The sequence below is a fragment of the Bos indicus genome, chromosome 19, assembly GCF_029378745.1.
Source record: "Bos indicus isolate NIAB-ARS_2022 breed Sahiwal x Tharparkar chromosome 19, NIAB-ARS_B.indTharparkar_mat_pri_1.0, whole genome shotgun sequence".
NCBI lineage: Eukaryota > Metazoa > Chordata > Mammalia > Artiodactyla > Bovidae > Bos > Bos indicus.
This window is the reverse complement of record NC_091778.1, coordinates 9,815,694-9,826,553: the sequence shown is the minus strand read 5'-3', so window position 1 is coordinate 9,826,553 and position 10,860 is coordinate 9,815,694. Positions and strand designations below refer to the sequence as shown.

Genomic DNA, 10,860 nt, shown 5'->3' with positions numbered 1-10,860 from the left:
GGCTGTGCCCACGTGTGAATCCCAAGTTCATAGGACACAAATGGCATGTTAGCCTTCTTCTGTCCTGGGCGTCTGGCACCAGGGCTCATTTTAAATTGTCTGATAAATGTGTATTGAATACCTGGATGAACAAATGAATTAATGAATGGGGAGACTGTACTCTTGAATCCTAAACTCTGGCCCCTAGACCAGAAAAGACAACCCTTCAGACAGCCCAGTGCCCGGAGCCTAGAGAGCTCCTCACCGCAACACCGAGTGGTCAGGACCCCAGGTGGGTGTGAGAGTGGGGCCAGACTCTTCTGGGTGACAGCTCCCCACCTCGCTGGGCCAGGCTGCCACGGGAAGCAGTGTGTGTCCCCACCACGCAGGGCGCTGGCACCTTTCCGGTGGTTTGAGCTCATTACTCATCATTAGGAGTCCTGGTGTCTGGAGTTTTCCAGGTGATCAAAGCTTCTCTGTCTGGAGCAGGCGGGCAGGCCCTGGTGTCTGTCACCAGTAATCCCCTGGCCTCGCCAGGCAGACGGTTAAGTAACCCAGGAAGGAGGGGATTAGGTTTTTTAAGCTCACATAATTCAGCCTGACACCCCAACAGGGAGGCAGTGGTTCTGTGCGCTGCGGGAGCGTCCCTGGTTGGAGGGTGCGGTGGGGGGAGGGCAGCCGTCGCAAGTTGATTTGAAGAGTGGGCTCCCTCCCTGCCTGTTCCGCTGGGGACGGCTGAGTGCAGGAGGAGGAGGAGCAGCTGCCCACCTCCTGCAGCCTGGTCTGCTCACCTGAGACTTGCCTCCAGACGGCACCCCTGCACCTGCCCCCAGAAAGGAGCTCCCACTGGGGCTAATGGGGGTCCCGGTCTCTGACTGGACTCAGGGTCCCACATGCCTCTCCAAACCCGTCCACACTCCCCAGTCTATGTCATTGTACAGAAAACAGTGCCTCAGGCCTGAACCCCGGAGTCAGGCTGCAGCCACCATATTTGTGCAGATTCTGACATTTTGGTAAATATCACAAATTCCTTCAGCAATGGGGGTGGGGGTGGGGAGAAGGGCATGCTTAAAATAATAGCATTTTCAGACTTTAAAAACAGGTTGGGATTCAAAATTTGGGGCCTCTGATTTTTTCCGATTTGATCTTTGTGCAGGAAAAAAAAGTTTCACTCACCCCTGCCCTAAATAGCACACACCATGCTTCCTGTCAACACCGAAGGCAGTGTGAACAGACCCGAGGAGCTCATTAGTCTGAGGAATGGAAACGGGCTTTGCTAAAGAGTTTATCTAAATGTCCGGGTCCCAGCTTCAAGTAAGTCCTTTAAGAAGATGAATGCTGAGAACAGGGGATAGACTATTCCAACCAGGGTGATGCTCTTGGGGTTGCCGTCTTGGCTCCGACAACTCTGTAACGTTCTCTTTCTGGTACGTGTTCCGCTCCAGCTAAATTCTGAGCACGGCGGAGAGGCGGACGGTTCAAGGCAGACAGCACGACTCCCGGTCTGCCTTGTAGGGCCCGCCTGGCGCGGTGCTAGCCTCCGGGGCTGGAGAGGGGCCAGCCCCACCCACGGGACCCGCCGGTGCTGCTGTGTCTTCAGGTCCACGCCCACCAGGATGTTTTACATATTTTAATTAAAGTGCCGCCCCGGGCTGGCAGGGCCTCTGACGGCTGGCTCTAGTCCGAGCAGCAGGACGGCATTGGCGTGAGACGCGGAGTCCGGCTCGAGCTCCGGGTTTGGCTCCCACCCCTGGGGGCGGCGCCCCTCGGGTTCCAAGAGGGGAGGCGAACTCAGCAGGCAGTGGGCAGGTGGCCGGCGCACCCAGGGGTGGCCAGGGCAAGGCTCAGGGATGGAGGGAGAGTCTGGGGAGGAAAGCGCCGGGGACAGTTATCACGGACCAGCTGGCTGGTGGGCTGTGGCGGGGCCGATTCTTGCACACAGCCCCGTGGACACACTTCTTATCAGTATCAAATTATGACAAATGGCAACGGGTAAAAGTTGCTGGGTGGCAGCTGCCGCCTCTCAGAGAGGAGCAGGTATTTTTAGCACTGCGCCTTGGGGCTCTGGCTCTGGGTTAATTAATCATGGTGAGCAGCACCAAGTCTGGTTCCTGATCTTGGTCCCATCCCCTGTCCCAGCCTTGTCCCCATTGCCCGGACTGAAATACCAGCTGCAAGGTAGCAGTCATGCACAGCCAGAGGAGCCCTTGACAGCCTCCCAGGGCCCTGGGGACACCTTCCCATGTCTGCCCATGGCTGGGGCCCTGTACCTCCCAGCAGGACTGTGCCCGGGCCCAGCGTCACCCACCCCTGGAAACCCTAACACATGCTGCTCTGGAGCCCCTGCCACACCGGTCACATGTGATCCTCAGGGCTGGGGCCTGCATCTCGCAGGGTTGATACCCTGCTTTGTCCTCCCGTTTTTCTGAGACGCTGCAGAAATAGACCAGGAGCAGGGAAACCCTACCGACACTGGCCCAGGGAGGCCTGGCCAGGAGATGTCAGAGTCCCTTCCTCTTGACACTGTGAAGGGGACCGATAGATTTGCCCCCTCTTACTTTCCGGAGTTTATGTAAAGAAGTTCTGAAGCAAGCAAAGGTCTGTATTGTAAAGCTTCTAGGAGAAGAGCACTCAGAGCGTGTCACACTGAGTCGGCCCTGCTGAGGGCTCCCCAAAGGTTCAGGGGCTCCCGGGCCTGGGGTCTTCTGCTGACAGAGCAAGCATTTGCTCCTGACCTCCGCCGAGGCTCACGTGGAAACACAGGCCTCCCCACCAGCTCTGTGTGCAGAGAGATGAACTGAGACCTCATGAAAAAGCGCCAGGGACGTTGAACAACTGCTGTCCTTTCTTAACCGTTACTACTTTTCTTTCACAGCACTGGTTATGACTTCTACCATTCCCTGTGGGAGACAAAGAGGCAGGGCATCAAAGTCAGAGAGAGAGACAGACAAACAGAAAAACACTCAAGCCAGAAGACAGACACATATTTCCTGTCACTGAGTCAAGAAACATTTATTGAGAACCTGCTGTGTGCCTGCACAGACCTGCACACACACCCCCTAATCAATGCACCAGGAGACCACAGGCTGTTACATCATCTCCCCAGGCCCCCATCTGGGTCTTGTTGTTTTCAGTCCCTTGACTCTGTGACCCCACGTACAGCAGCATGCCAGGCTTCCCTATTCTTCACCATCTCCTGGAGCTTGCTCAAACGCCTGTCCATTGAGTCGGTGTTGCCATCCAGCCATCTCGTCCTCTGTTGTCCCCTTCTCCTTCCGCCTTCAATCTTTCCCAGCATCAGGATCTTTTCCAACAAGTCAACTCCTCGCATCAGGTGGCCAAAGTACTTCAGCTTCAGCATCAGTCCTTCCAATGAATTCTTAGGGTTGATTTCCTTTAGGATGGACTGGTTTGATCTCCTTGCAGTCCAAGGGACTCTCAAGAGTCTTCTCCAGCTGGCAATCAAACCAGTCCATCCTAAAGGAAATCAACCCTGAATATTCATTGGGAGAACTGATGCTGAAGCTAAAGCTCCAGTATTTTGGCCACCTGATGCAAAGAGCAGACTCATTAGAAAACACCCTTATGCTGGGAAAGATAGAAGGCGGGAGGAGAAGAGGGTGACAGAGGGTGAGATGGTTGGATGGCATCACTGACTCACTGGACATGAGTTTGGGTAAACTCCAGGAGTTGGTGATGGACAGGGAGGCCTGGCCTGCTGCAGTCCATGGGGTCACAGAGTCAAAGAGCGACTGAACAACAACCAGCACCACAGTTTGAAGGCATCAGTTCTTCAGTGCTCAGCCTTTTTTATTGTCCAGCTTTCACATATATACATGACTACTGGAAAACCATAGCTTTGACTATACAGACCTTTGTAGACAAAGTAATGTCTCTGCTTTTCAGTAATGTCTCTGGGTCTTCAGTTCAGTTCAGTTCAGTCACTCAGTCGTGTCCGACTCTTTGCGACCCCATGAATCGCAGCTTGCCAGGCCTCCCTGTCCATCACCAACTCCTGGAGTTCACTGAGACTCACGTCCATCGAGTCAGTGATGCCATCCAGCCATCTCATCCTCTGTCGTCCCCTTCTCCTCCTGCCCCCAATCCCTCCCAGCATCAGAGTCTTTTCCAATGAGTCAACTCTTCGCATGAGGTGGCCAAAGCACTGGAGTTTCAGCTTTAGCATCATTCCTTCCAGAGAAATCCCAGGGCTGATCTCCCTTAGAATTAGGTAGCAAATAAGAGAGGTGCTGTTTCCGCTCAGGCCAGTAGGTGTCATCATGTCAGAGGGAAAACGAGGGGAGCTGCAGGACCTCTCTGAGCAAAACTCCTGTTCATCCCGTTTCTGAGCGCCATTACGTGCAGCTGCACCAGCAGGGCACACAGGGTGAGAAACGTACAGCCTCTGTCCTCCTGGGATTTACTGCGCCATCAGGGACCTGGAGGGACAAGGTCACAGAATGAGGGGGGGAGTCTGTACAGGCTGGGAAAGTTGAAGGGAAGGACCGTGTGGATCTTAGCGCAGCAGAGACTTCACATTACATCAGAGGGAATAGGTTCAGAGAGGAGGGCGGAGAATAGGCGGGGGAGAGCAATTCCAGACTCCAGATCGCCTGGCTCCTAGAGCAGGGCTTTTTCTTCTATACATTGTGTATCAATAACTGGTGCTGCCCATCTTGAGACTCAAAATCCCACCTTAGTTTAGCCATGAAACTCCCTACAAAATGCCGTCTCCGATACCTACTGCCGTCTCTCGATGGATCCATCTTCCTCCTGGAGAAGGCCCATGCCCTCCTCACAGGTCCTGTGGTACAGGAGTTGTCTCACTCACACACACTCATGAAGGATCCCTGCACGCATCTCTTTCAAGAGACATCATGCTGGTAGCTTGAACCAGTCTCGTCAGCAACAGCTATAAATTAGAGGTTTTTGTTTTGTTTTTTTTCCTCCCAGAGAGCATCCCCCCGCCCACTCACCTGCACACCACTGAATTAGTATCCCCACTTTATAGATGAGGAAACTGAGGCCCAGGGAGATGAGTCAACACACAAAGATGTGCAGCTTACTGTGGGTGGTGGAGCTGAGACCCCTAACCCAGGGGGTATGATGCTGGAGCATGCAGAGATGGTAGCACCAAAAGGGCTCAGAGTCCCCTGGACGTGGAGGGGTGCGGGTTTCTCAAGCAGGCACTGATGAGGGGGCTGCCCTGGGCTAGTCTCATCAACCTGATGGCAGCACTGGAACAGGAACCATTTTGGGTGAAATGATCTTAGTCCAGCTTTGGGTGGGTTGAATTTGAAGCAGGCTGTTGGAAAGAAGGACAGGCCAGATGAGAAGTCTGGGCAAGAGACTGAGGTCTGCAAGACGGAGGGCTCTTCTTGACCAAACCAGTTTCCTTTCTTACAGTCGACAGGTCAGAAGTGGGAGGTTCACCCGTCTATGTGTTTTTCCTCATCTCTGTCTGCATTCAGGCAGGATCTGGCAGGGTAGGGAGAGAGGGACCATGCACCCTGGCTCCCACGCATTCCCTGGTCCACATGCACAGTGAGTGCACAAAAGGGACTTGCTGAATGAGAGAGTGAGTGACCAATTTTATCCTGGATCAGCTCTGCTGAGGACCACCCATCAAAACCTGAGTATACCTCTAAGATTATCAAGAATTCTGACATCATTATAGGAGTATGGATTTGGAATCAGAAATTATTATTCTAGAGATTATCATATTAAAGTGAGGTAAATCAGAGGACAGGTATCATATGACATCACTTCTATATGGAATTTAAGCACTTCCCTCAGATGGTAAAGAATCTACCTGCAATGCAGGAGACTCAGATTTGATCCCTGGGTTGGGAAGACCCCCTGGAGAAGGAAATGGCAACCCACTCCAGTGTTCTTGCCTAGAGAATTCTATGGACAGAGGAGCCTGGTGGGCCAGAGCTCATGAGGTCACAAAGAGTAGGACACCACTGAGCGACTAACACACACACACACACGTGGAATCTTAAAAAGGATACAAATGACCTTGTTTACAGAACAGTAAGGAAAGTTATGACCAACCTAGACATCATATTGAAAAGCAGAGACATTACTTTGCCAACAAAGGTCCATCTAGTCAAGGCTATAGTTTTTCCAGTGGTCATGTATGGATGTGAGAGTTGGACTGTGAAGAAAGCTGAGCACTGAAGAATTGATGCTTTTGAACTGTGGTGTTGAAGAAGACTACTGAGAGTCTCTTGGACTGCAAGGAGATCCAACCAGTCCATTCTGAAGGAGATCAGTCCTGGGTGTTCTTTGGAAGGAATGATGCTAAAGCTGAAACTCCAGTACTTTGGCCACCTCATGCGAAGAGTGGACTCATTGGAAAAGACTCTGATGCTGGGAGGGATTGGGGGCAGGAGGAGAAGGGGACGACAGAGGATGAGATGGCTGGTTGGCATCACTGACTCGATGGATGTGAGTTTGAGTGAACTCCGGAGATGGTGATGGACAGGGAGGCCTGCTGTTGCTGCTGCTGCTAAGTTGCTTCAGTCGTGTCCGACTCTGTGTGACCCCATAGACGGCAGCCCACCAGGCTCCCCTGTCCCTGGGATTCTCCAGGCAAGAACACTGGATTGGGTTGCCATTTCCTTCTCCAGTCCATGAAAGTGAAAGTGAAAGTGAAGTCGCTCAGTCCTGTCCGACTCTTCGAGACCCCATGGACTGCAGCCCACCAGGCTCCTCCATCCATGGGATTTTCCAGGCAAGAGTACTGGAGTGGGGTGCCATCGCCTTCTCCGAGGCCTGGTGTGCTGCAATTTATGGGTTCGCAAAGAGTTGGACACGACTGAGTGACTGAACTGAACTGAATAGAATCACAGACATAGAAAACAAACTTATGGTTGGCACAGGCGATGGTGGGAAGAGAGGAGATAAATTAAGAGCTTGGGATTTACACATATACACTATAATATATAAAATAGGAAAACAATAAGGACCTACTGTACAGCACAAGGAACCATATTCAAGATCTCATAATAACCTATTATAATGGAAAATAATCTGAAAAAAATATGTATAGCTGAATTACTTTGCTGCACATCTGAAACTAACATAATATAAAATAATCTTACTTCAATTAAAACATTACTTTTTTTTTTTTTTAGCATTTTAGGGCTAGAAGTGAGATTAAGTATCATCTCTTACAATGTCCTTGCTTCACTAGTGAAGCCCAGAGACCCTTATGAGACCACCCAAGTCCCTTGCTGTGTAGGAGACTACCCTGCCTGGCCTTCCTCCAGTCAGCTTACTTTACTGCCCCGGGCCTCCTTGTGTCCCAGGACAAGACAAGGAGAGATGGAGCTCCAGTTCCGGAAGGGCAATGAGTTGATAAGAATCCATATCTCCGGGGGCACAACTAAATACTTTTTGGGTAGATGAGCAAAGTCCAGGATAACCAAGCCAGGAAGCTACAATATGCAAATGCGTGGATTGCGGCGTTCCCTCTGATTGGGTAGAGGGGCCCTGATGTCACAATAGGTGGGGTTTCTCCATTCCAAAGGATTGTGTCTCCTGCCAAAATAAATAAATAAATAAAAACAAAAAAATTCACTGACCTGGTTAGACCCTAGCTCCCTCTCTTTGTCCAGACGGAGGCGGCACTATGGAGCCCCTCTATCAGTCCGGTTCCATTCTTATGAAGGTGAACACCTTACAAGGAAAGAAGATGGTGGAGAGCGGCCTCCAGTCTGGGGACTTCTCGCTGCCCCCGTCGTGGTCCTCCAGCCTCCTGCCGCTGGCCGACCTAGAGATCCTGCAGCAGAAGGTGGCCGGGATGCAGCGAGAGCTGGAGGACTTCAAGAAGGAGGCGCTCAGAGCCATCCGCTACCTGGAAGACGCCTTCTGCGAGATGAACGGGGCCCTGGTGCAGCAGGAGGAGCAGGCGGCCCGCGTGAAGCAGCGGCTGCGGGAGGAGGAGGATCGGGGCGTCGTGCGGAACAAGGTCCTCACCTTCCTGCTGCCCCGGGAGAAGCAGCTCCGGGAGCACTGCAAGCGGCTGGAGTTCCTGCTTCTGGGCCGGGGCCGCGACCCCCCTAGCATCCCTGGGAAGATCCAGGCCAAATGAGGCTCCTCCGCGACGAGCCGCCGAGCAGCCCAGTGGAAGATGCGTTTAGCTAGAAGGACACATCCCGAGTCCTGGTCCGTTTGCTCCCCTCCCCCACCCCCTCTCTGCGGCTTTCCTTCTGCCTAAATAACACCTTGCTGAGAGGCGAAAAGACCCGTTATGTTCTTTCGGTGAAGCTCTGTCTAACCAGCAGCACCCAAGAAAGAGGCGCCCCAACCCTAAGTCGTTGGAAGACACCTGTAACTTCCCCCCTTTAACGGCTTTCCTCTTTGTAATGGTACTATTGCTCAAATGTGTAACATGTTTTTTTTTTAACCTTCTTAAACTGATTGTGTCGAACAGATGTAACTTCTTTTAATGACTGCAGGTTCCACGGCTTGTTACTTCATGCATGGTCTGCCGAGAGGGGCGATCGTCCGCCGGAGCACTAAGCGGCCTCAGGTTACTCCTGTGGTCCTCTTCCTCGCCTAGCCAGCTTTCCAGCCTGCTTTCACGGTCGGCCGTCCCGTGTTCCTTTGCCGCCTTTGCCCACCTCTGCTTCCTCTCCGTTTGGTCTGCAGCTGGGCCTGAGGGATCCACAAAGGGAATTAGGCTCCAGTAAGCTGGAGTCTTCCCTGGGGCTTTCCTGGTGGCTCAGAGGGTAAAGCACTTGCCTGCAATGCAGGAGACCTGGGTTAGATCCCTGGGTCAGGGAGGTCCCCTGGAGAAGGAAATATCAACCCACTCCAGTACTCTTGCCTGGAAAATCCCATGGACAGAGAAGCCTGGTAGACTACAGTCCATGGGATTGCAAAGAGTCAGACACGACTGAGCAATTGCTTACTTGCCTAAGCTGGAGTCAGATGAGCTTAGCACGGGGATGAGGCCACACCTAGAAGGTGGGGCCATAAAGCCCTGAAGCTGATTTTCACGTCTGACCCATGCAGCTGGAGTTGCTATGAAGCTCCACTGTTCATCAGGTGATGTACCCTGATACACAGTATCCCACTTACTCTAATAGCTGTGGTCGTGCTAGTTGCTCAGTCGTGTCCGACGCTTTGCGACCCCATGGACTGTAGCCCACTGAACTCCTCTGTCTGTGGGATTCTCCAGGCAAGAATACTGGAAAAGTGAAGTCGCTCAGTCGTGTCCGACTCTTTGCGACCCCATGGACTGTAGCCTATCATGCTCCTCAGTTCATGGAATTTTTCAGGCAAGAGTACTGGAGTGGGTTGCCATTTCCTTCTCCACGGGATCTTTCCGACCCAGGGATTGAACCTAGGTCTCCCGCATTGTGGGCAGACACTTTACGGTCTGAGCCACTACGGAATTGCTATTTCCTTCTCTAGAGGGTCTTCCTGACCCAGGGGCTGAATCTGGGTGTCTCACATTGTAGGCAGATTCTTTCCCATCTGAGCTACAGGGAAGTACGTACTCCTGTAGGCCCCGTTAGAAGCAAGTGCGGTTGTCTTAATTGTGGAGGGTGGGAAGCTGACCCCAGGAAGGTAAGTCCTTCCCCCAAGAGCTCCGGCCTTGAAAGTTCAAGGTCACCTGAGCTCATCTGCTGTCCTGCTGCCCCCCCGGGAATCGGATCAGGCTGTCATGGACCTGTTCTTCTGGAGGGCTGAGATTGTCATGTCGGTCTATTGGGTGCTCCTTTGCTGTCACTGTGACTTTTATATTCAATAAGGCTTTCTGTTTCATCCAGTCCTATTTTCTCTCTGGTCCCCCAAAACTCGGCCATGTGGAGGGATTCTCCCCTAAAGAGCAGAGGGAGTGCCTGACGGCCAGGTCAGCCCTTGAGCAGAGTGGGCCTGTCCTCCCAGCTCGAAACCTGCAGCCCGGGCCGTGTCCACTGACAGCCCAGCTCAGTTCCCGCCTCCCTCCTTTCTTCCATAGAATCTCTCCAAACAAGGTTTGAAGATCTGCAACACCCAGGCTGGTCTTCAGGAAAGGACCCCAGGCCTGATCCATTCTTCATGGTGACATCATCTATCAACCATGTACCCTGAAGGGCTTCAACCCTGTACTAACTTTAGTTTCTACTTTGGGAGGTGTCCCTGAAGTGGTAACAATAATGTTAAAACCAGTAAGATTACTGCCTGTACTGCTAATTTATAGTTACCAAGAATATGATGTAGTCAGGGCGCCAGGCTTGTCCCTCTGAAGGCGGGTATTAGTATAACCTTCACCTTAGGATTTTGAGAAAACTGAAGCTCAGAGAGGCTCAGTAACTTGCCCAGGGTCACACAGCTGATAATTGGTAGAGTTAAAGTTTGAACTGAGGAATGTCTAATGCCAGAGGCTGTGCTTTTCACCACTTTGTATTATTTTTGAAGGCTAAATGCTTCTTGAATGGATAAAATATGAGTGTACTGAAATTGGTGAGGCGAGAAAGATTGAAAGCTTTTGGCAGTGGAGTGTGGGGGGGTTCCTGTGCCCTTCAGCCTTGTAGGGGATGCAGGTGTGTGCGTGTGTGTGTTTACAAATGTATTTGAAAAGGAGAACTTGACTGGAAAACCATAAGAAGAGAGTTAAACAATCAGCTGCTCTGTGCAGAGGAAAGTGGATCTAATGTAACTCCTGTGGAAAAGGGTCTGAGGCTTTTGCACGTTCAGCTTGTAATCAGCCTGCTCAGAAATGACGGTGATCACGGGAATCCTAAGACATGGCAAGGTGCTGCCCATGACTGGTGCCTGCCTGACCGCACCCGGGAGGGTCTGTGCTTAGTTCTGGCCCATTTTTCCAGAGGGTCTTAGACAGCCTGGAGTGCCCCCTCTCGAGATCCTGAGGAGTGGGTG

At 52.1% G+C, this 10,860-nt stretch overlaps 1 protein-coding gene across 1 annotated transcript; it reads left to right on the top strand.

Moving 5' to 3' along the window:
* Positions 1 to 7,395: 7,395 nt before the first annotated feature.
* Positions 7,396 to 8,439, top strand: CCDC182 (coiled-coil domain containing 182). The gene has a single exon (XM_019980866.2). The coding sequence runs from the start codon at positions 7,619 to 7,621 to the stop codon at positions 8,078 to 8,080; it is 462 nt and encodes a 153-aa protein (XP_019836425.1). The 5' UTR covers positions 7,396 to 7,618; the 3' UTR covers positions 8,081 to 8,439.
* Positions 8,440 to 10,860: the final 2,421 nt, after the last annotated feature.

What these genes read in the sequence shown, in the direction of transcription:
- CCDC182 (XM_019980866.2), top strand. Translation starts at nt 7,619, where the DNA reads ATGGAGCCCCTCTATCAGTCCGGTTCCATTCTTATGAAGGTGAACACC.